We start from the raw sequence: 25,484 nt of genomic DNA on the forward strand, positions 1-25,484 counted from the left end.
ACTTCTCTGTCGGTACACCCGTCAGAACCTTGCAACAAATCCTGGTCCTCTGACCTCGCGACGCCCCTCGACATTCGCTTCGGCAAAAAGGCCGGTTATCCCTGGGGTGCCAGGAGTCCGAGCCGAAGCTTAATGAGCGTGCACAGCGCAATATGCAACACAAGGACGAAAACGAGACGGATCATTGCGTGGGCCGCGACTCCTTTCTGTGCCCCCGTGTGGCCTCGATCTTGCGCTCTACAGGCTCGTTATGGATTATTAGCTAGCCCAGTCAGTCACCTGAGCTTAACTCAGGGCAACTTCTTATTGAGCGCAAACAAACAAACACAGACAGACGGTCCGACAAGCAGAAAAACAAACAAGTCTCAGCGTCTGAGCCACGTCAACTGGCGACTGACTGCTCTTTTTAGAGCGCGGCGCGCGCAGGCACACAAGGCCGTAGCGCGTTCTGAAATACAGCTACACGAAAGCATACAAACACGATTCAGCTATAAATTCATATCTGCAGTGCTGGAGGAGCGTTCACGCAAGCCGGCATCGGTGATTTCACCAGCGTCCAGTTGCATTTTGAACTTACTGCTGGCCACAGTGTGTGCGATATCCTTCAAATTAAGTTATCGCGAAGAAACGCGAAAGTAATGAAATAGCCGTGGATGCAGCTCATTTTTATTTACTTCAGTATAAAACGGGAAAATAATAGAACCGAGAGGACTGGCTGCTGCTATAGAAACATAAAAAAAACATCAATACCGGCGTCTATGAGCGTGCCACCTCGCGGCTTTGAATCGAGAGCACGTGATAAGAAAGAAAAAGACGACGAGCGCTGGCGTTTCGCTAGCGTTTGACTACTTCACGGTCCTTCACTCTATGACTACTTTTCGTGTAGAACACTGAGCAGGGGCCTGGTGGTCAATTTTCTTTCTTTCAGTGTGCGCTCGCAGGATAAGTTAAAGGTGAAAGAACGCATACACATTGCTGGGAGCTACGTCGAGTTAGTGAACTGCCGTTAATGTGAAGCAACTCGTCATCGCATTTTCGATATACTACGCGCGGGTCGAAGACAACGACGTGTTGGCAGTTGCAAGTGACGAAGACGACGGCGCGGAGCCTGCAGAAGCCGTTGCGCGGTGAGGTGCGCGAGGAGGTAGTCCGAGCGCCTCTGTCCGTTGTAAATCCCCTGCAGGAGCCGACGTGAGTCTGTACACGTCCCGTCTTCGACGGTCGGTGTGCTCCGAGGAAGAGAGCGCGCCTGTTCGTGGTAGTTTCTCAGCCGGCAGCTGCTACACCTTACGAGTGCAGGAGTTCGAGCGGCCTCGCCAAGAGCCGCCGCCTCGCAAGCCGCAAACCGTAAAAGAAGCTCCTAGCCTGCGGCTGACCACTGCGAAGATGGCCTGCGCAACGCTCAAGCGAGCGAGCAGCTGTGACCCGCTCGGCTCCAACGGAAAACCAGCGAAGCGACGACGGTTCTTCGCACCAGTGTCTGTTGCCGCGCCACCTGCTCCACGTCATATTCCTCCAACGAGGGCGCACCAGGCCCGCTCGTCGCCCTTCATCAACGTGACGCCGAGGTTGACGTCCGAAGAGATCGAAGCCAACGTCCGCGACGAGATGTCGCGACTCCAGCGACGCAGGCAGCTGTTCGTCCAGCAGGGCTCGCCAGACAGCCCGGCCGTGCTCGATACGCTGCCGCCGCAGGGCGCGAAGTCGGACCAGCCTGTCTTCACGTTCCGCCAGGTGGGCCTGATCGTCGAGCGCATGGTCAGCGAGAGGGAGAGGCAGCTCTGCGAGGTCTACGATGGCGTCCTGTCGGCGAAGCTCGCCGAACAGTACGACGCGTTCGTCAAGTTCACACACGACCAGATCCAGAAGCGCTTCGAAGGGGTCACGCCGAGCTACTTGTCTTAGCGATACCCGTGCCATGGCGTAAGACAGATCGAGTGGCAGCAAGAGAGTGTGGGCGCGGAAGAGCATCTTGGCCTCGACAGCAACGGCGGTCGTCGTCGAGTGCGCGTCGTCGTTTTGGCGTCTCATTGAAAAACTGCAGCGCGTTGTCTCACCAGCCGGTTGAACTTTAGATAAGGCTAACGCACGCGAGTGCCGCGGTACATTGCAAGCAGTGTGAAATTTTCATTGCGCGACTCCCATGTCATCTTGGCGTCAGCTTTGCTCCTGTAATGTGTGCTGCACCTTCTTTGTTAGCAACGCTGTTTGTCATTAAAAGTTTTAGCAGGGTGTAGCCGGCTGGCTCATTTTTGTCCGTGCAGCTCTCGTTCAGTGTTCAACGTAACGGAATAAGCAAACAAATGGGCTGCTGCCTTAGGACGATGCGGCAGACGTCAGCATGACATGTTCCTGCGTCGGTGTGCTCGCGCCTGAGTTATATCCCCGGCGACTTCTTTCTTTTCGGTATGCTTGCCTCCAGGAGTATGAAATGAGGGTGTTGTGCCGCATGCAACGTGCACAACTCCAATAAGAGAAATCGAGCTGTACGCCCGATATCTACCACAGACTCGCCGCGCTTTTAGGATGGAGCAAGTTCTATTTGGCAAGAATACTGCCGGAATCGTGTACGTGCATAACGGCCTTATGTGGGTGATGCTTACAGCTGCCGTCAGGATCGCAAAGTCTGAAATGAAATATGCTTCTTGAAATAGCGGAAATGGAACGGTTCTACCTAACGTAAGGGGAAGGCGTCGACGGAGTTCAGGCAACCCGGCTGTTCACTTCCGTGAATGCAATGCACCTTAGCACCCTAGTGCGCACCTTAGCATGCACCCACGTGGTGTGGAACCTGAAGCCCGAATTGCGTTTGCAGCGACTGGATCTTAGGGAACCAAGATGCCGGTCGTGGCGAAGTTCGCGTCTTCTTGCATTTAGTATTTCGACAGGCCGGCTGCGTAAGAACGAAGTGAGGAACATGTGGGGCTGCGGGTGCTCATACACGCGCGAAGGCAAGTGCGCTCGAACACGCTGGATGCACGAGGGGAAACGCGGTATGCAGACCGCCCCCGTGCCGCCATGACATTGTGGAGAGCTGTGCAGCGCTTTCGCGGCGCATGTGGCGTCGGCCGAGTAGCACGCGTGCTTTTCTCTGTCGACGCGCTCAGGGAAAGCGGCGGTAATTGCGACGGCCGCCGTGGCCGAGCTTCGTGCGTGCAGCTCTGCTGCGGAATAAACAGCAAAACGGTAGCAACGTCCTTTCACTTTCCAGTCTTGCCGGGTTTGAGCGCAGGCGAGACTATCTGCGCCGTACCTTTCTTTGCCGCCTCTGTTTTCTTTTTCTTTCCTCGCTGCGTTCACGAGGCGCGTTCATTGTTTTCCCGCGCTATAGTGTCGCCCGCGTCCCTGCCGAGTCTCACGCGGTCGCGCAGAAAAGCAGAGAACGCGGCGAGGAAATCGGGAGAAGTCGAACGGAGCCAACGACTGCATGATTTACCGGCCTTTTCTTCCGGCGCGTACGCGCTCTGATAGCCACACGTGATTGAAGGGGCCGGCTCTGCCTGCCGACGGCCGGGTCGCCGCGAGCCTTGCCGGCCTTCTGCGGCGCTACTGCGTTTAACGCGGCGCCCGCGAGGACTTCGAAGGCCATGCTGTGTACTCCGACAGTAAGCACCAAAGGCCACGGATAAGAAAAAAAAAACAATTGGTGCAGTAACTATCGAAGGCGTCCTCAGTATCGGATCTATTTCCGCCACGTACGATTGTCAAAGTAAGCGACAAATTCTGCCTGTGGACCGCACAAATCGAGTGGACACGCTAGAAATACTTTCGAAGTATACTGATGCCCTCGATAACGATGTTTGACGATGGCGGCACAAATTATCGTCTACATATTTTTGGTGGACGGCGTGAGAACGTGACGACGACGATGGAGTGTGAGCACCACGGAATGACGACGACAGCGCGACGACGACGGCGGCGTGAACAAAACGGCAACGGAGCCACGACAACGTGACAACTGCGCACCTGCGACTTCTCCGTTCTTTTACTCTGCGGTGGTCGGAGACCAGTCGCAGATGCGCGCAGCTGACGTACGGCGGCGGCGGCGATCGAACGCGCCCTGCGACCGTCAGCCCGTGGAGGCGGCGGAGAAGCGCGATACAGCACCGATCACATAATTGTTATTTTTTTTTACTGCGAAGCTGCATGTGGCTAGTCGATTCGTCCGTCCGCCCGTTCGTCGCCTGTACGCCGAAAACTCCTCCGGCGCAACCCCATGCGCATGAGCAGGGGGAATAAAGAAGTCGCGGCGGTCGCTCTCAATGTTATCATCTTCCGTCTATGTATAAAATGCATTAATTACCATTTCTGTGTGATGTTATCAATCGCGGAGATCGCTCTGAATGTTACCATCTTATCGACCATGTTATGACGCATGACCCTCATGGCCATATAGAAAACGTGGGATGGTGGCGTTCGTTCCCTCCCATTGGAGGGTCGAAAACCATAATAAAACACAATAGTGTACTCACCAATCTTCGACATTAACGTCGACCTAGTGTGCCCCAACGGCAAGCGGATTGTATCCTTCCTGTCGGAACGGTTTGGAATTGAGTGCTACACGCACGCCAATATGCCTACGACGCGTCACTGGTCATGTATAGATATAAACTTGGGCGATAACGGGATAACGTTTGGCAGACATTCTCAGATCAATGAACAGCAGGTTGCCATTATCACTCAAAAGAAAAGTGTATAACAGCTGTGTCTTACCAGTGCTCACCTGCGGGGCAGAAACCTGGAGGCTTACGAAAAGGGTTCTACTTAAATTGAGGACGATGCAACGAGCTATAAAAAGAAGAGCGGTGGATGTAACGATAAGGGATAAGAAAAGCGCAGATTGGGTGCGGGAACAAACGCGAGTTAATGACATCTTAGTTGAAATCAAGAAAAAGAAATGGGCATGGGCAGGACATGTAATGAGGAGGGAAGATAACCGATGGTCACTAAGGGTTACGGACTGGATTACAAGGGAAGGGGAGCGTAGCAGGGTGCGGCAGAAAGTCAGATGGGCGGATGAGATTAAGAAGTTTGCAGGGACAACATGACCACACTTAGCACATGACCGGGGTGGTTGGAGAAGTATGGGAGAGGCCTTTGCCCTGCAGTGGGCGTAACCAGGCTGACGATGATGATCATGATGGTGATGATGATGATAACGGGTCTAGCATGCAGTAAAACCGATCGCAGTGTACCACAGTGACCCCAAAGCTATGGTCACTGTGGTAACGAATGAGAGATTACCCGCCGTGGTTCCTCAGTGGCTATGGTGTTGGGCTGCTGAGCACGGAGGTCGCGGGATCGAATCCCGGCCACGGCGGCCGCATTTCTATGGGGGCGAAAACACCCGTGTACTTAGATTTAGGTGCACGTTAAAGAACTCCACGTGGTCGAAATTTCCGGAGTCCTCCACTACGGCGTGCCTCATAATCAGAAAGTGGTTTTGGCACGTTAAACCCCATAATTTTTTTTAACGAATGAGAGAAAATAAAGACGTCAACGCCCACCAATAGTGCATGTCTCCTTATCAATATAGCAATAACCATATAAATCAACATAGTTCTCAATACAGTCATCGCAATACAGCTTCACAGGTTATTCTTCCCAGAGTGAAAGGGCACTAAATTTAAAAATATATATATTTTTTAACCTTCAGACGACGCAACGCTCTCGCGCGACAGCACCTGGCCTTTGCACGGGCTCTCCGGCACCGGCACGAAAAGCTATCCGGTTTAAAGGAAAACGTCCCCAAACTGCACAGTCAGTTATGCGTGGGGACACCGTGGTGCAGTGCTCCGGATAATCTTTGACCATCTGCGGATCTTTAACGCTCACCGTTACACTTTCGTAGTGTTGTTGCATTCCGGCCCATCGGAATGCGGTCGGGATCGAACCCGCGACCTCGTGCTCAGACGCGCAACGCCATAGCCACCACGGCAGGTGGCTCGGTGGCTGTGTATGCGAGCTGCCACACAGTCAGAAGGCGGTGCTGTGTAATTCGGTTGCACGACTTGAAAAAAAACAAAAGCGCTATGCCTGATGTAAAAAGTCGCTGGAGGCCCAAGGGAGCATAGAGTTTCATGCAATAATTACAAGAAGGAACTCTGGTGCTAGTGTCTACGGGAGCTGTAATGGGAGCGGTTGAGCTAGCATGGGAATTATGGAAAGTACATGGATTCGCCTAAACTTCGTCCTTCTGGCTTCAAACGGCTTCGTGATTTTGTAAACTCATAATTTTCAACTAAGTATTGTGAGATAAATAATTAAAGAATCGGGCCCGTACTGCACGCACATATGGGAACCCCAAGGGATGTGACGGAGTTGCGGCATTTGTTCTTCGTTGTCGGCTTCGTCCATACGTCCGCGCACTCGTTCGAGGTCTTTCGATGACACAACGAGACGAACGTGTCTGTCTTTCCTGCTGTCAGGGGACACGCTGCGGCCACCTCATGCCTGCCAAGAGCCGATCATCGTGCCAGTGTACCCAATGCACTCGCTTAATGAATATACACACGCCACCTATAAGTTGTTTTGCCGCACTGCATGAATCTTCTGTCAACGGAACGTGGTCTTGGTGATAAGAACGAAAAGACACGCAAGAAGGATTTGTCCAAATACGGCTGCTCAGAGACGTTTTCTATATGCGTGGAAGCCACGCTAACAAAATTTCATCTCAAGCTGAGCGTTCACACTGGAGTTGAGATGTCCGCAATTGCACAAGCCAGATTCATAAGTGCGTATAGGATGCATATCGATGAACACAGCTGCATGCTGAGGCAGCGAGAAAATACACGTTTGTCGCGGCTCCTTTGTGCCCTTGCATGGTCGCAGCTGATAATCATACTTCGTCAGCTTACCACTTGCTTTTTTTCTCACGTATTACCAATTAGCTTATGCAGAATGTCAGATGATCGTCCAAAGGTGGTAATGATGATGACCCTCTACCGCGACCCGTAACCGCCATAAGATTCTTCTTCTCACGCATTGTAATGCTGAACTACAGCGTGCGGAAAGGCACCACGCAGCAACGGTGAAAAGGGACTCCTCCCTACGCCCCTCCTATAGAAAAAAAAAAAGACTCTACAACGCGTTGAACAAACCACGGAACGTATTCAAAGCGATGGAGAAGCGCACCGAGTGACCACGCTATACTGCAGGTAGGAAGGCCTTTCACGGGTTAGGCTGATGGTTGTCTATCGACACATACTTCCAAGACAACGCGTTTCAGCCGAACAACCAACCACGTATGGCAGGCTGTGTGTACGAAAGATGCCGTTGCCGTGAAAAAAAAAGAAAAAAGAAAACAGGGCCGGCGAGCGGCGCGCGTACACACACGCGCGGCCGCCGAGCGAAGGGGAACGACCAGGGAAAATAGGTGAACCCGAGAAAGTCGGTCCTCCTCCGGCGCGCGCAGCCGCTGAACCCGGCGGCCGGGAGAGTGTGCGAAAATAGGGGAGGGTGAAAGTGGACCCCCCCCTCTTGCCGGCGCGTTTTTTCCATTCCGTCTCGGCGGCGAATGAAAGTCCCCTCATTGCCGGTCGTGCACGCGCCGCCGGCCACGCTGACGCTTTTGCCGCGCACCGGACCGGTCGCCTGCAGCGAGCGAACTTCGTGCGCGGCCCCCGAGCAGCGGCGCGCGAGAGTGCACCGCGAAAGGTTGCAGCGACGTGCCGCCGGACCGCTGGCGGGAGGAACGGTTGTCCCCCCTCTTGGCTCGACTCTTCACAGTGTGTGCTTGTGGGCGGGTGCCCGTCGGTGAACGTGCGCGTCCGACCGCAGCCTGAAGGCACTCGCTTTTGACATCTAATCGCCAGCCACGAGTGTGCACCAAGAACCTGGATTCAGTGGAAGTCGTAGCCGTTAGCAACGCCACTGCTCACGTCGCTGCAAGCCCGAGGAGAGGACACTGCCGCTGGAGAGGCCAATGACCAACACTGCCAGCAACCTGTAGGTTGGACGTGTGTGTGTCAGGGCAACTTGTTCCGTTGACTGGGTCTGCCGTGTGGGCAAGTGGTGACTGCAAATGTGCGTTTGGGCCCTCGGCTAGCCCCGGTGCCAGGTTCCGACCACTATACTGCGCACTTGGAAACGAAGTCGTCAGTACACGAGTTGCCTCTGAGGCTAAGGAGCTGGAGGGTTCCGCCCGCTGTCATCGAGTGGCGCAAAGAAGCTAAGATTGACGCACGAAGTCCTTTCGCCTTTACGCGCGTGCTGTCGGAACTCCCCCAAAAGATCGGTACAATTTGCGTACACGACGGACCCCGGCGAAGCAGTGATTGATCGATGGACACGCATCAGTGCGCGTAAGTTGTCATCGCTCCCGGACGAAGGAAAAATAGAAGCGCCACGTGACAGCGGCGGCTACTGTTGTGGCATGGTCGTGGTTTGACAGACCGCTGGCACCGCTCCCAGCGCGGCGGCTACAGGCGCGCCGTCAACGTGTATCGCGCCAACGAGGGACACCGGCGATTTTCACCCGGCGGCCGCTGGATTTGGCGCCCAACCGAAACCGCCGTCCTCACCCCTTTCGACTTTCCGGGAAGGATCGAGGTCTGATTGCGTCGAAATTCAAAGCAACCGTAATGCGGTCGGCCTCCAAGCATAACCTCCGGCAGAACGGGTAAGCGCCTTTTAATGTTTGTCCGCCTCCCGCGCCTCCTTGCCCAGAAAATTGCCCGCCGATTATCCTCGCCAACAAAGTACGGGGCGCCTGTCTCCGTTTCCGCCGCGGTCGCCCGCACTGTTTTTGCCCGTGAGCGCCGGCTTGCAGTGTTCTTTTCCTTTATTTTTTTGTCCTGTTTTTTTTTTCTTTCGTCTTCACAAGGCAGCCGTGAAAATGTTCTGACGGGCGACGCCATTGCTTTCAATGCGGTCTGTCCTGTCGAAAACAGCCGTCAGAAACACTGTTTCTCGGTGGTGAAACGTTTCTACGCGATTCGTGGGCGATGCAGGAAGCCTGCTAGGCGCGTGCCGCTCATCTACTGATTAAAAACGATAGCGCGCATATTCTCGAACACATGTGAGCCGACATGCCAGAGAACCCATCACACCTGATGTTGTGCAGTGTGAGCGCGAGACTGCAGGAAGTTCACAACGTTTCCATTGCCGCAGTTTGGTTGGCCTTTTCCGCATCTTTGTCGCTCAGGTCGTCACGACCATTTCGATCGAGTGAAAGGGTTCACAGTGTTCAGGGCGCACATCTCACCGCATAAGAGGGTTTACGTGTGTAAATGGTCCCATAAATACGGAAATTAAGACCTTCCAGGAGGTCTGGCTCATTTTTGATAGTTTTCGTAAGTTTTGTGACGAAGTTCTTTGTTTGAGGAAAGATAGGTAAGGTTCCACACGTTTAGAAAGCAGAAATTCGAAGTACCATGCTTGCGGATTCGGTTGGCGATCATTCCTTTGATATCACAGATCTTCCTCTCTTTTACCACCGAATACTCGATCGCAGTTCCTCAAGAGAACCTGCTTAGAGATAGAAGGTGAAAATACAATCACCGTCACATTTGTGGGTGAAAGAAACAACTGCCCGCATAGAACAACTTTTTATTCTGTGATTGTGGAGAGCTAAGTGGCTGCAAAGCAAACAGGGAGCTATGAACATCGTCAGCAACGCGCGATTCTGGCTGGGTGGGAATCGCGGAATCGCGGCACATGGCACCAATGTTGCAATATTGCTGACCCGTACTCAGGGAGGTCCCGCAATTACTGACGCCTCTTGTGCGTGGATCAGCTCCATAGTCATGACGCTATAGAGCATTCATTACGGCAGGTCACATTGCTTGGGTCGGGCTTCCTGCTGTCGCTGAGCTGAGGATCGGACACATGCCAAGGAACGAACCGAAGGAATTGGAGCTATACTAACCTTGCCAATAATCGTGATCACGAGTATACTTTCCATAATGCGCACATATTACCAATTTTGATTAATGTTTGACTCGGTTTCTTGCGCCGTGTGTGTACACTTACGCGTAACGCGGCACGATAGCCTCGCAGTGCCGTAGCAGTCCGGCGAAACAGACAACTCGGACTTTGAGCGCAGTCAGGATGCGTGTTACTTCGGCTACGGTCTACGAAAAAATTGAGCAAGTTTACCTGAAACACACATAGCAGCTGCTGTTTCCCGTTCCACGTATTCTTTAAAACAACCGCACGTAGATGTTGACGCCTCTTATATAGAGGGAGACCTGCTATTCTCGTGCTGTTTTAGGTTGGTGTTTAACGTGCGCAATTTTCAAACTTGTAGGTGATGCTGTCTTTCGTTCGGCGTGTATAACTGCAAGTCACGCAGACAGAACTCACTAGAAAGCTAACAGGACTTATGCGAATTTCTTTTAATTAATATTTAACAATTTTTTGTAAGAAAGCTCGCTGGCTGGCGAGAAGACATCCACGGGTCAGAAGGGAAAATTTTTTGAATATAGTGTCGTCGCCTGAGTACGCGATTCCTCGATGCCTTCGATACCTACAGCTGCCCGCTTGGCCCGTATATATATGCTTCGTTCGTTCGATTTTGAAGCCAGTCCTTTCGCGTTCCTCATCTTTCTTTCTTCTTCTTTCGTAGGCGTCGTTTTTGTATATCAGGTTAAAATGTAGCTGAAGCAACTGCTTCTGCACATTCCCCCCCACCCCCCTTTTTTTTTCCTTCGCTTGGCGTTTGCTCAAGGAAAGCCCAGGCGCCCTTGGATGTGTTACTGAACCGCGTTTACATTTTTTGTTAAAAAAGTGTACGTTAATGGTTTATTTTTTTTTCGCACACACTATGCAGAAGCAGCCGGTTCAAGCATGCGCGTATTAACGGGCCTAGAACTATGCGAGTGAGATTATTCACATGCATTGAGAGGGTTTACGACTTTAAACTGGCTTTGGGCATTTCGACAGGATAAGACTAAAGAAACTGCTCCGTAATTACCTCTCGTTGGTCCAGCTTGTCCACTGACGTTTTATTTTCTCCGTCGTCTTGCCCGAACGAGGAATGCGATGTTAATTCCACATGTTTTTGTTGTCTCGACCTGTTACACTATCACAACTTTTTTCCGAAGCTTCACAAAGTTGTATGCCATCAGCAATAAAGCCTAAAAATCATGTTTTCCATTGGGCTTAAATATTGTGCAATTTCGGCGTTCGCGTGTCATTCCTGTGTGTTTGCTTCTCGTTCCGCCTCCTCTAATGTACGTATGTTATGCAAGGACCTCTGTTGTTGTTTTCTTCCTCAAATTGATAACCATTCTCCGTACGTTATGAGATCGCCATTTGCCGCTCCCGGTCATTTCGGGCTGTCGCGTAAGTCTGTAAGCTAAATGATCGTCTGCGCAATAAGACTGTGATCTATGCCGCACTCAAAGAATCCGTCCCCGCGGCAGAATATGCCGATGAGCGCGGAAAGCTTGCCAATCGGCTAACAGATGTTTGCCATCGAAACCGGAAAGTAGGGCGTGTTGGGTTGGGAGAAGAATACACGAAGAGAGAGAGAGAGGAGGAATGCAATATCAGAGGGCAGCAGAAACTGAAGGGAGAGAAAGAGAAGCTAAAGGAGAGGATTCACGGTCCCCAAGTTCAGAGAGCGCGTTCAGTGACGTAAGGAAAGGAAAGGAGGACCAGGAGCACCTGAAAGAAAGTAGTGCTCTCGGAGAAAGTCGGCGAGTGCGTGCGACCGGATCGGATAGAACCGTTCGAATTTCTTGTTCCCGCTCCTTCTTCGTGCGCCTCTCCTCTTACCTAATCCCTCGGTTCCGACACAATTAGGAGGCGAGCTGAGCAGTGCGGGCTTTTCAGTGCCGCCCGAGCGGATGTTCGCGCGTGTGCGTTTAGAGAAAGCGGCGCCGGCGTCTGCGCGGCGCGTCCCTGTGCGTCGTCTGCCTGTGCGGACACTTTGCAGACGAAAGCTCCACTGCTGCCTCGAGCAGACGATCTTTTCGATTTTGTCATCACCGGGCTCCGGTGCCTGTGCGTGCGAACCAATGCTGGCGTCGTGATTGTCAGTACTGCGTGTTCCGTGACTTCTTGCTTCGGTGCATTGACGACCGTGCGGTAGCACCGTGGCAAGTGGCCGTGCCGTGTATGTCGTCGCATGTGTGATCGCGGGTGCCAGCTGCCGGGTGGATTGTTCGCGGCAGTGACATTCGTGCCGTCGCGTTGGCCGGCGCTCTTGTGGGTTGCGTGAGAAAATGGATTTCGCCAGCGACTCCGCGTGAGACGCACGACACCGCCTCTATCTTCTTTTGAGGTGAGCCGACGGTAGCTTTTGTCGCGTGCGTCAATCTGGCAGTTCTGTGTGCGGCACGCTTGAATTTGGGTCTCCTATCTGCTATTTTCTTTTCTCTGCCCTATTTATGAGCGTTTTCTTTCGTCGCCATATAGCTTAGTTTAAATGCAGCTGGTCAATGAAAGTCCAGTTGCGTGCGAACATGTGGAGCGACGAAGCGTACACAATGAAAGAACGTCCCATGGAGCTCATTCTTGGGACGAAGTTCGTGCAGAGCATTGTGTGCCCACGTAACTTATTTCGATCTGTAGGGTACGCTCGACAAGAGCTGTCAGTAATCGACTTTACGATGAGAACGGGTGAAGTTTAATACAGTCTTGCAACAAAACGGGTCGTTCTTTCAGTTCCATGAAGTCGCGTGAGAAATTTCGCTCAATAGGTCCTTGTAATGCTCAATTCTTGTGCAAGGTGACTGAAATCAAAATTCCCTCGTGATCACTTTCACCACCCTTGATATGCGCCCTTTCTGTAGAAAATCTTTTTCTGATCTTTTCTTTTATCTTACATCTGTTCTCCTTTTTTCGAGATTTCACTAGCACTGTGTGGTGGCCTCATAGCGAATGCTATAGTGGTGAAAGTTACGTGTGCGTGTTCAATGGAGCTTGATAAATTGAACTAATTTAATAATTTCGAGCTGGGCTGCCTCACAATGACATCGTTCGTGACCTTGATACAAGGGTGGTACGAATAATTTAGTATCATTATTTTTTTTTTGTAGTCATGGTGCGTGTTTATTCAAGTTATCCTTTTTTTAATTTATAAGCTTCTATACATATTTTTGACGTACTGACCTGGTTCGGATAGTTCGGAACTTGCAAGCCCTAGAGTGAAATTGGCCTTCCCGTGTGCTCACAGACGCTTGCTCAGCGCATATGAGCATAGCGTGCATAAGTTTGTGAAGCCACGCGATATTTTAGAGTAGGAGTGAAAAAGATACACTCAGGAAAATTACGCTCTCGAGAGTGTCTTCGATGTCGAAATAGTCTCTCCGCAACCTTTCTTTCCTGAAAGTTTTGAAAATGGGCGCATTAGTAAGCAGTACACCGTCATCAGCACCCTTTCGTATAAATTTTAATGTGTTAAAAGGGTGTTTTGTACGGAACATACACATTGCAGGATTTAAGGGTGCCCGGTCACTTCAACATTTCAAGTAAGCAAAAAGCCATAAGCACCTATTTTCCAGTGGTTTGTGCCAAGTCATTGTTCGAGCACGTCATGTGGTCACAGTATAGGCTGTCGATATCAACCTCCTACTTCACGTACCCGGTTGTGAAGTCAGAAGTGGAAAGACATAGCTTTTTCATTTATTTCCTACCCTTGCCTTTCGCTTCTTACGACTGGCTTCGTTTAAGCTGTTTCAGCTCGGTGTTGTTTTACAGGCCAGCTGCCAATAGGCAGAGATCGAATCATAGCGCGTCAGCCAATCATAGTTCTTCAGGCGCATGCTCTCCCTGGGGCCGCCAGAGCTGGCGCAGTATTATGCGCAGTAAGTCTTGCGCTATTTCGTGCAGTATCGGTTGGATAAACATTCACATGAGCATGCGGAGCAATATTTTGTCAGAACGCGGCATTATTTGTAGAGATGGCGCGTCCCGGTCGTGAAGTTGAAAGACGCGTTTACTTTGTCCCCTGCGCACGCCTTCTTTCCTTTCACACATCTTACTGCTATAGCTTCGCTTGAAGTGTTTCACCTTGTTGCTGACTTATACAAACACTGAAGCACTGAAGAGCGTGGCGCCAAGCTACCAGAACAGTTTGGCTCTACTGCGCTCTTAAGGTGCAGTAGCATCCCGCTTTCGTTCTTTCTGTTCCCCCTTTCCCTTCCCCCAGTGTAGGGTAGCAAACCGGACGTTCGTCTGGTTGTCCACCCTGCCTTTCCCCTCTTTGCTATCTCTCTCTCTCTCAGTGTTCTCCGTGGTTGTATCTATGGGGTGGTAGAATGGTGACGCTTCTGGCTGCCGATCTGTAGGTCTATATATATACAGTTTGAATCCAGGCTGCGCGGCTTTACTTCTTTTCCTTAATTTTTTCTAAACGCGTCGGAAAACATTTCGGGGTTACTTCGGCGGACGTCCGAAAGACTAGGTTAGTGTTAGAATGAAAGATATCGCTCTAAAAATAAAACGTAGTGTCCATTTGGGCAAAACACACATTCGGGGACAGGATGAAAAAAATAAAAAAAAATAGCCCTTTCAAATGGGTGTATTAGTTCGCCTATAAACCCCTTTCTATGGGTGTAAATGTGGTGAGTTATTGACAGGTAAGAAATATTGACCCTTAAGGGTGGAATATTTCTTAGTCTGCTATTTTCGTGCAACCGTACTTTTTCCTGCAGTCTTCGTTAGCATATTTTTGAAAGTAACCTGGCTCTGGTTGGTGGCGATTCGCATACCATGACATAGACCATAACTGTTCTTGACTATATTTCTCGGTATCATAGTTTTATTTATTAGCAGTTCTGGTAAATTTTTTCGCTATATAAAGTACTCTTGGGCACAACAAAACATTAGCGATCCCCTCTGGATGTTCGCTTACGGATAGAGCCATTTCTACACCTACATTCCTTCCCTCGCCACTTTCCCCTCCCCCACACCGACACACAATAAATATAAAGAAAAGGTAGCGGAAGGAAGGGGGGAGGGGAGAAAAATGAGAAGGCCGGGATAATTTTTGCCCAGGACCACTCGAACTTGCTCTGCTGGAGTACGTTGTGACATGATAGCTATATACGCGCAAGGTTTTTTTGAGCCCTATTCCAGCGCGGTGATTGATTGCTATAGCTGGTTGTTATTCCCGCCTCGTGCTGCAAGCGCAAACGTGGTGTAATACAGCCAAGGCTGGCGCCTTAGCTGTGCTGAGCTCGTGAGGAAATTAAATTTCAACCGATGAATCCAGGAATTGCGGTACAAGAACTGCCGAAGGAAGGGCGACCCGCAGTTAACAACGCGTGTGAGCGCCTCGTCGTCTTTCTTGCCGATACGAACTTTAGAACAAATATGTAGAAGATCGTATTTCAACAAGACACGTATGTCGCATCATCGGACAATAATTAAGACGCCTTTTTTTTTGTCCTGCGGCTACTTCTGATGTTAATTACGTGTGCGTGACGTGCATGGTGGAGTGAATGAAATCAAGGCATAATATTTTACAGCAAGTGTAGTCGTGACGAAGGGTAAATATCAGGAAGAAACCTCTTGCAGCTGTAAGTTCGTATTGCGAAGAGGAAATTGGTAGCCGAGCATTGCCCACGATTCCGACATTTCCTTTCATCATGTATATAAATGAAGAAAAAAAGAAATGGTCAGAAGCGCTCAGAGGGCGATTGTCGAATTCAAGTGATAGCTTTCCGCCGGACATGTTCTGCAGCAGATGCTTGTTGGTTAGCAGTGCTATGAAGCGTGTGGCTGCTGTGACGTTTAACGGTCTCCAGAACCGTGCCGCGTTACAAGCCGCACTCAAAGCCTTGTGAGGGCGCATATCGTGAACAGCTGTCACGATGGATCCACCTTTAGTTACAGAGAGAGAGAGAGTCCTGCCACGTTGGCTCAGCGGCTCTGGCGTTCTGTTTCTGAGCTGGAGCGCGGATTGAAATCTCGGCTGCGGCGACCATATTTCGATGGGGACCAAATGATAAAACGTTCGTTTACTTACATTAAGGTCGCGTTAAAGAACCCCAGGGGCTGCAAATTAATCCGGAGCCCTATACTGTACGGCGTATCTCGTAGTCCCCCTCAGCCCGCCGTCCCATGCTTAAACCTCGGGAATCAATCGACCAGACACAGAATGCGAATTGAGACGAGAAAAACGTAACTTAGCGAATACATCTCGTCGGCTTCGAGAAGGAAAATAAGTACACCAGGATGGCACTCAGTTGCCTGCGGAAGCAGCTCTATCCTGTCTGGCATAATGCATAGGAACTGTGGCTGCAAAGGAGCTGCGGGAAATCGTAGCGTTGGCGATGCGGAGGCTCGTTGCTCCCTCCTCGCGTACAAACATCGAGCGCTGTCCGGGAAAGCCCGCCGAAAATTGGAGGACCAGCCGAGGACAGCTGCAGCGGAGGCAATGGCGCGAGACGCGCACGGGCTCTGTGTACAGCGTGCAGAGAAATCGTTCCTCGCAACCCAACGGCCGAGGATGTGGGTGCCACTTCGGTCTGCGCGGCAGGTGTGGAGACCCTTCTTTAAATATCTTTATTTATTTGTGATTATTATCTGTTTTTATTTAAGAGCACCTCTACGACGCAGGGAAGCGCTCGAAATGCCGCATCCTATTTTAGGGGGTGTCCGATCTTCGCGGATGGGGGCCAGTGGTGCCGCTGTTTGTTCTTTCGTACGAGCGCGCCGAATATGAGGGGCCTAGCTATAGAGGTTAGGGGAGGGGGGAGGGGAGATGGGCGCTTTTCTCCGCCGCCAGGAGGAAGTGCTCCCGCGCCGCGCATTGTTCTGGGGCCGACCAGGAAGCAAGGTCGCCCCTGGAAGACGTCCGCCGCACGGATTCACACGCTCACCGCGGAACACGCGTGCGCGCGCGTCTTCGCTGTTTCGCTAACCGCGCAGAATGGCACGCTTTGCCTGCACTGCAAGGGGACCGCGTGCCGCACGCTTGAACGCGCCATCCTGGAGAGCTGCGACGCTGCCACGAGCGCGCCGCGGGAAGCTTCGGCCCGTCCGTCGTGTTTTGCACTATACAAGGAATACAATTTGAAGGGAAACGCGAGCAAACGTGAGCATAAATGTCGCCGCGCAATATTGCTTCTCAGTATTTGCAAATAAAAAAGAAAATGAAAGGAAAGGAAAGGAAATGAAAAATCGGCAATATTTTGAGACTTAGCAGAATTATAGGAAAAGAAATAATCTGCACTTATAGAACGCGAATTTGGAGCAAAATTGTCAGTTCCTTGTTCTACTCTTTATTGAAGGAATCGCATCACGTATTTCTCCCTCCCCCCCCTCCCCCTTTCTTTTTTAGTGTTCCGGGGCGCGTTCGCTTTGTAATGTGCGATGACTACGATGCACCCGCCGACGAAACATGTCCGTAGAACGCGCTTTACGGCCACGAGCGCTCAGTGGTTATCGCGCGGTTTGACGCAGAATCACCGACGCTGAAGATTCCACGCCGAAAACGCGCCGGAAACTCATTCCATGTAGTTGTCACGTGATAACATGCATTTCTATGCCAGTGCGTCGTCTGTCTATACAGAGAACACATTTGTGGTGAATGTTTTCACCGTGGCTTCGCTTCGCAATGCAATATATTTGCTTCAACAGAGAAAACGACTGAAACAGTACCGTCACTTAGTACTACGCTTTCGTACCTTTGTTGAACGAATACGAAACTGCGCATCCCACACAGCACCGGGGTCGCGAAGAAACGACCTCCGGCTTCTTAAGCTGACACGCCATTTTGCGAGCACTGGATGACAGCATCAGCAAGATTTGGCCTGCACGCCTTCCCCAAAACTCTAAATCTAAGCGTTAGCGTTCGTCTTACGAATGCCTTCAGCCAATAACCATACAGTACGATTCGCTTCGCAAACAATGTGCGAAGCATTTCGAACACGCTTCCAAGGCAAGGAAGGCGCCGTTCAGACTCTGTGCACGCTACTTTCAAGGGATCTCCGACGTCTCCTTCATCGCCTGTGGAGCCTCGGTCGTCAAAGGCTTTCTTAGCGCTGTCGTTTGTTTGGCGACAAACGAAAGAAAGCGGCAGTATTTGTTCGTTTAAACCATAATCGGCTTTCATGAATTCGAATAGCAACATTAATTGAACACTCCGTGGTCACAATGCTGAATAAACCTATTTTGCCTTCATTTGTCTTGTTGTCAGTAAGTTCTTTATACACAGGCAGCTTGTCGTTTAAGGGAAACTGACTGTCCCCAAAAGCTTTTGGAAAGCAACAGACTCATCTTATAGTTGCCTTTCACGTGCATGAAGTCCGAATGTGCGATTCTACTGTAACTGATAATTTGGTGTATTGCGAGGAGTCTGCCGCGCTAAATTGGAACGTATATGGTAATTTTACATGCTGACAAAAATCTACCGTTTTCTCTGTCTCTCTCTCAGCCGTGATCAACAAATAAAAGGTTCTTCATAATGTAGGCAATTACGTATCATACATATACTAAAGAAGAGTCGTTCTATCCTTGAATTTCTAAGCGTCGGGTTGTCTTGCCTGGTGTGCTTGTAAATTGAGGAGTCAGGTGACCAGGCTCAATTGTCTCCAGCACGCGCACGTCGGTCATGACGGCGATTCTATACAGCGTAAAAGCCTGCTTTAAACTTGAAAGCCTACAACGAGTAGGTGTGAGTAGGTCGTGACGTCACAATGTTGTACATTTAGCATTCACACTGTGAGCGCTGCGGCATGGCTGCCGTCAGCTCCTTTTCCTGTGTACTCGTATGACTGCAAAATACGCATGTCCAGGAATTTTGGACATTGCCCCTTCGACTGTCTGTCAAACTACCCTACAATGCACCAGCATAACTTAATGGGCAGCATTTTCGAAAAACGATAGTCCCGGTCGCCTTAATTTCAAAAGCCTTCAGGTAGCAGCCTCGAGGAGGTATACTCTTTTATTAACATACGCATTTACGGCATGTAGTCGCGCAACGTATTTGCTGCGTTGTAAAGGTCTTTCGGTCAGGATTAAAACACTGCTGTAACGCAGAAGAGAAGTTACGAATAAGTGTCGTAAATATGCGTGTTATTAAGAGCGTACCGTCTCGAAGCTGCTAATTGGAAGTTGTTCAAATTGAGGCGCCCTTTTGAAACATCATTTTTAGAAATGCAGTCCATTCAGTTACTCTGGTTCATTGCGGTGAAGTTCAATAAATATCCGCGGAGGCAACGTCTAAAATTCCTGCGTACGACACGCTCTGACGGTGACCCGCGCGACGGCGTCACGTCGTCCAAATGGCAGGCTGCCCTAAGCAGCCCCGATCTTGAACTACGGTTTGTACGTCGGGCCCGCGACGCAGCAGAGAGGCTCGGCCTTTCTGTACCGACGTGGGAGCGGCCCGCTACGTGCTGACGCGCGTTCCCAAGGACCAGATTAAACTTTTACATACATGCATTTGCGAAAGCGGGCGCGCTACATCTGGGAACATCTAAAACAGCTTCGAGCTTCTCGCAGCAAGTTCCAGGATTTTTTGAGGGCATTCGCGAGCAATAACTTTTTGAACAAGCGTACGACAGGGTAGTCATAACAATGAACGATCACTCTCGTCTGAATACATCAGGAACGCATTTTTCCTGCGCGAGGAATTCAAGAATTCTTTAAAGTGCTTCTTTATGCACGTGGAACTCTCGATAACTGAGCAGCCGCAGCTTTCTTTGCCCATGGCATGTTCACAGGGAGGTGTCTGCTTGAAGGCGCGTATGATAAGCAGGCACGTCGAGGAGCGTGTCTCGGCTGTGGGGTTCTCAATGTGGCGTTAAACGAGCCCAGACACTCGCGTCAAAAGACTGCCCGATCAAATGCAAAAATCTACGGCAATTCGCAGCTGGCATGGCTGCGCGCGTAGCGCTGGATGTGCTGCCGAGGCGTGCGATAGCCTGCTCGCCTCTTGCCAACTGCTTCGCGCGCTCTTGGCGTAAAGCAGATGCAGTGACTGTCGCGTCTCTTTCTGCGAAGTATGCATGATCGCAGCTGGCACTTTGCGAGGTCGTTCGCTTTCTGCTGTAATGGGCGTTTGAGAAGAACGAACGCTTAACGCTTCTGTTTCCTTTCTTACACCTCGCCACACTCTGAGCGGTCTTTCTCTCACTCACTGAATGCCTTTTTTTTTTTCTCCTTTTCCCTCTGTGGTGGTTTGGCTTCGTGTAGGAGCTTGCTAGGCTGCGCAATTACACCAGTCTTTCTTGTAGAAAACGAAATAATCTCCGCTAATATGTAAATCGCACTCTTAGACATCGATGAGGGCGAATTTGTTTGTATGTTTTGTCGGTGTTATAAATGTATGCAGCCACTCTCTCTGTCTGCATGGAGCATAATGAGATGCTTGAGGTTTCTTTGCCTCATGTCATCGGTGATAGTCTTTACAAGAGTGGGCCAGCAATGTTTAGAGAGAGAGAGAGAGAGAAATAGAAGACAGGAAAGGCAGGGAGGTTAGCCTGACGCACATCCGGTTTTGCAACGTTTAGAAATGTTGACGGTACCTATAGGGGTAGTGAACACTTGCACACCAATGGGCGCGGGCCGTATTCCTCTTCATTTTTCTGCCCTACAAAACACATTGAAGTAAGGCATTCAATAAATTTTTACCCTAAACTTTTACACACTTCCCCAACGAAGATGGATCAAAGCAAGCTTTTTCGTGAATGCACAGCAATTACAGTGCTTGCATTGTCGTGCTTCTCAACTCTCTGGCAGGAAATGTGGTCCAGAGCCTGTTACTATACAACAGTCACGCATACATTTTCAACATATACGCAATAAATCAGCAGCTAATTGGTAAAACCAGCATTGACGATGTTATTTCTTTTTTTGTAATCGTTTGCAGCGCGAAGCTAACCCCATTGGTCATGGGTAACTTTTTCAAGCAGTCCTGGCGGACCCCTTTCCCCAGCACAGGGTAGCCAGCCGGTACTTACACTGGCTAACCTCCCTGTCTTTCCTCCTCTTATCTCTCTCTCTCTCTCTGGCGGATCTGCAGCTGATTAATAGTTTAACTTCAGCGACGACGTAAACGTCTTTCGAGGGTGCCGGTCAAGCGTGCATTTACACGGTCACGTATGCACCGCACACTGCGAGAGATTCTCCACTCAGATTGTGCCAGCCGAGCGGATTCTTCGCGAGCTCCCACTTAACATACGGACTTCATCCAAAGCAAAGAGGAAAACAGATACTCGGGGGCACCGCCATAGTGCATCGACACTTCGGTGTTTCTTTTTTAAGTCTGGGCATTCAGGCCAAGAAAAAGGAAAACAAGGTGAAAGTACTCGTTTAGGAGTAAGCGTGTAGTTATTGCAGTTATTATTGGAATCGTTTATTCCCTACTTCAGTCAGATGGGCAAGTGCAAATGCGTCAATGATTGCACCGGCAACTGCGTGTTTTGACTTAAACTGAAGCAGTCCAGAAATCGTTCAGCTACTCGAGTCATATGTATGCATCCTAAAAGTAATATCCGAAACATTGTGAGGACAGAGGAGTGTTTTGCTCTTTCTCCATCGCATCGGCTTCTGCGGCTCCGCGTAGAGCTCGTCGTTGAGGGCAACAAATAAAGGGTTTCTTGGCTGTGCATGTTCTGCAAAATAGTTTGAAACGTTTTTTTTTAATTTCTTCTATAAGTAGCAAAGAAACAATCACGTCTGCTACAACGCAGCGGGCCTACAGTTTCAAAACTGAAGAAACATCTGTCAAGATAAAATGAGAGGAAGTTCGTTGAGAGAAAGGCACGGACGTCGGCCCGAGGCGCATTCCTCTAGCCAGCTGCTCGGCGCGGATGAACATGCAAGACAGAAGGAGAGAGGTGCAAGGCGGGTGGCGAAGAGCAGCAGCAAACGCCTGTAGATGTAGTAGTAGTAGATCATGCACGTGCCGAGGGCAATCGCATAGTATACGGTTCGACAGCGTGAGACACGTGACTTACCGTAGCTAGCTCGCGTAATGAGCACGTACCGGTCGTGTAAACGCCACTCAGCCTGCAGAAGTATGGAACTAGTGCGCTGGGTCTCGGACTGGAACCCTAAATGAAATCCCGCGTACAGCATGTTTTCGTTATAATTGCTCTCGAAGGAATAGACAGAGCATCTGGAATAGTCGTAACACGCAGAAGTAGCTATTCCTCGGCGGTGGTTTGTATTCTTTTCGACATCGACTGCAAACACGCGTATTTCGAGCCACCTTTATGGGAAAGAATATAACGGACAGCCAACAACGGGAAGCAGCGCAGCAGTGCCTCGGAACCCCCCTTTTCTCTTCGCAGCCTGGCCATTCGGGCCATTAAAGAAGGGGGTGCCGTTTTCGCACCTGACCTTGGCTGCTGTGGCGAGCGCGTCTGGACGATGGCCAGCAGCGCGCGGCGGCTGTGCGAGCGGCTCGGCGCACTGTGCGCCCTGAATACAGAGCAATCTCGCTGCCCCCGGCGTGCCGCCCCAGGCGCACCACGGCGCCAAGTGGCCGACGGGTCTCCTCTCTCGGGCGAGGTGTTGTAGTCGGTGCTTGGCGGGCGCGCTGCCTTGCCACTCGATATCTCGGCTCGCTGCCGCCACCGCTGCTCGCTTGCCCAAGACTGTACGGCGTCCAGCACTGCATGGGGCTTATACGTATGCGCTCTGCGCCGCCGAGGTTCGGAAAGAACGGCCGGACTTCCTGGTTCATAAAGCGTTTCTTGGGAAATAAAAAGAGAAGGGCGGCTCAAGACGAATGCAAAGTGTGTGCGTAGGAGCTGCGAAGTGCACGCGTACGCCGTGTCGAGACACATTAGGCGATGGAGGGCAAGATACGGAGCGTTATCGCGAAAGAAATGTTTACCTGCGCATGTTTGCATTGTGCGTACTTGTGTTAAGTGTGAGTATGCGTGAAAGCCGTTTTTTTTTTCTCGTGACTTTTCTTTGACAGTCGGAACGTGTTCAACGAGGAAACTGAACCAGTGGTACACGATGGGACTGGCGTGCAATATGAGGAATCGATCGATTCGTTGCGTAATCGCGGAATCCTGCAGTAGAGCTTTTCAGATGCATCAGCGCACGCTAGGCACATTCATAACAGTGCATTGCCGAGTGATAATAGTCGAGACAATGAATAACGAGAGAACTTCAAATGCTACGTCCTTTTGCAACGAACAGAAAAGAAAGAATAGCTCAGCCGACTGTAGGCTCTCTGGATAAAGTTCCCGTCTAAGTTATGCTGTAGACTTAACACGTCCGTATATATATATATATATATATATATATATATATATATATATATATATATATATATATATATATATATATATATATATATATATATATATATGTGTGTAATTAAACAACGGCCGCCTGCTGCGTTCGTACCGTAGTAGCCAGTCAAGCCGATCACGTTTCATTCTCGTCCTTAAAAAAAAACAGAATAGAATTCTATATATGCGTGGCTGCGCTGGCATTAGCTAAGCTCGTAATCTTCGAACGAAGCAAGCCGTAAATATGCTCAGCTAAAGCACACCATCTAAAACTCCAGCAAGGGAATGAGCTGATGGCTCGGCGTAAGCAGCTCTTCGCGGCAACGCGACAGACCCGCGACGGATCTCTCCGGCAGGCAGTGCGCGCGAGACAACTGCGCTCGCTCGACAATCGCGGAGGCAAAACCGTTCGGCCAGGCGGCTAACGAGAAACCTTGAGGCGTCGACGTATCGAGGTGTAGGTCGTTTCGAGCCGCAACGACGGTCGCGAGACAATTTCGCGCTCGCTGAAAAGGAAAGGAAACGCTACGCGAGATCGCTGCGCAGGAAGGAAGAAAGCAAGAAAGCCCGCGCCGGAGAAGCTGTACGTCGCCACGCGCGCGCCTATAGACGCCGAAGAGTGAAGGGCGGCCGTATGCGGATCACGGGGGAAATTGATATGCCGCGCCCGCGACCTTCGAGCGGCGTCGGAATTTAAGCGACAACTCTTTGTATGCGTGTGCTGCCTGCTCTCGATCGATTTCACGCCGACGAGCTTCAAGAACGGGGGCCCTTTCTTTTTTTTTTCGCTCTTCCGACGTCGAAGAACTCTCTGGCAAAGAGAATATTGGTGCGTTTCGCGAGGTGCACGTGCGAATGATGCCTTTTCTGCAAGTGTGTGTAAACGCTCATGGGAATACTGCTCACGGTACACCAGCGATAATGCTTGCGCATACCTCGCCTTGGGTGCGCATAAAGAGCCACTGGTCTCCGAATCAACCCGGAGAACGGTCTCTGTCAGAGTCGGTGTGTTGCTTTCGGACGTTAAACGTCACCGATCGTTGTCGAGGCAGCCTATAGACACCGATGCCTTATGCGCCCCACCCTGCTGTTCGCTGAAAGTTTAACCAACGCGTGTGACATCGGTCTTAAACAGCGCTACGCATTTATGAGTCCTTTGCCATACATTGTGGATGTTCTCGCTCCTGTTGAAGAACAAACAGTCCAAAGAATTCGAGCAAGCGGGCAAGCAAACAAATGACCCTTGCACAACAGCAACCACGATTGCCGTCGCACACGAGCCCCCACTTGTGCAACGAAGCTCGCGCACCGTGCTAGTGGAAGGCTAATAAAGAATGGCGTTAAACGGCCCGCTATCGCGTTACGTACGGCTCGCTAAAAAAGCAGCCACGAAGGTCGGCTGCAGCGGCAGAAGCCAAGACCTTGGGTCTGCGTGATGTGCCAACCGGTGTTTCGTCCGCGATCACGTGCTCGTTACCGCAGGTAATAACTGAGCAGCGTCCGCAGTGCGTACGTATAGGCGTGCAGTGTAATGCACCAACAGGAATGACTCTACGCTAGGCAGAATGAGCAGGTTCACGGAGTGAGACCGAGCGGGGCTCGAGAAGTGTCAAGGTTGGAATCAATCATGTTGCCGAGCTGTTCCTCGGTTCCTATTTCCTCTTCAATTTACAATCGCTATGACTCGAGTCAAAGCGGCGTTCATCACCACGCTAGAAGAAGCGAGAGAGAAAACATTTTTATTCGCCCACATGGGGCGTAACGCCGCGCAACGACAGATGTAGATTCATCGAACAATTCCACCTTTCCATTTGATGTTTTGGCCGAATGTGAAAACTGCTCGGGGCGCCATGCTTTATGACAGATGAATTCTGCATCTCCGATATCGTGGCTTAGCGGAGTGTTCAGTATCCGGCAAGATCTGTCTTAAGTTGTCAGCGACAGGCGCTGCAGGTGACGACGTACACCTGCGTCTACAACTTTACGCCAAGGACCGATGCTAAAAGATTGCTTTTTCCGCTCATGCCTTTTTTATCGACAGAGGATTGACACCAACGTACCGCAATATCCCACATATAAGACATTATGCGCATGCACTCGTGCACACGCACTAAAGTTTGTCACGCAGCAAACTAGTTATGATAACCATGATAATAGCGATAAACTTCAGCATTTGGCATGACCACTTCGCCCACTGTGTCTATGCGAACAGCAGTTTCCTAACCTCCCGCTCGTGCGTTCTGTATTCTCTCTCTCTCTCTTTCTCTCTTTTAGTTTCTTCATCGCATTTTTTATTGACGTCAAGCAGCTAGCGACATTGATTTTAGCCTA

At 50.6% G+C, this 25,484-nt stretch overlaps 2 protein-coding genes across 3 annotated transcripts in view; both read left to right on the forward strand.

Annotated features, from left to right (window-relative positions):
* The first annotated feature begins 802 nt into the window (after positions 1–802).
* LOC135904398 (akirin-2-like) lies at positions 803–2,236 on the forward strand. Its single transcript, XM_065435139.2, has one exon. The coding sequence runs from the start codon at positions 1,387–1,389 to the stop codon at positions 1,903–1,905; it is 519 nt and encodes a 172-aa protein (XP_065291211.1). The 5' UTR covers positions 803–1,386; the 3' UTR covers positions 1,906–2,236.
* Positions 2,237–7,485: 5,249 nt separating this feature from the next.
* The window catches only part of LOC135904380 (dentin sialophosphoprotein-like), a 104,213-nt gene continuing 86,214 nt past the window's right edge, over positions 7,486–25,484 (forward strand). The window contains exon 1 of one of the 2 annotated variants that reach the window (XM_065435108.2): positions 7,486–8,620. The gene's annotated coding sequence lies outside the window, so the exon portion shown is untranslated. Of the gene's footprint in view, positions 8,621–11,647; positions 12,230–25,484 lie in introns of those variants that run through there. The other variant, XM_065435117.2, reaches the window with a different exon arrangement.

The sequence above is a fragment of the Dermacentor albipictus genome, chromosome 1 (assembly GCF_038994185.2).
Source record: "Dermacentor albipictus isolate Rhodes 1998 colony chromosome 1, USDA_Dalb.pri_finalv2, whole genome shotgun sequence".
In the NCBI taxonomy this organism is placed as follows: Eukaryota; Metazoa; Arthropoda; class Arachnida; order Ixodida; family Ixodidae; genus Dermacentor; species Dermacentor albipictus.

What these genes read in the sequence shown, in the direction of transcription:
- LOC135904398 (XM_065435139.2), top strand. Translation starts at nt 1,387, where the DNA reads ATGGCCTGCGCAACGCTCAAGCGAGCGAGCAGCTGTGACCCGCTCGGC.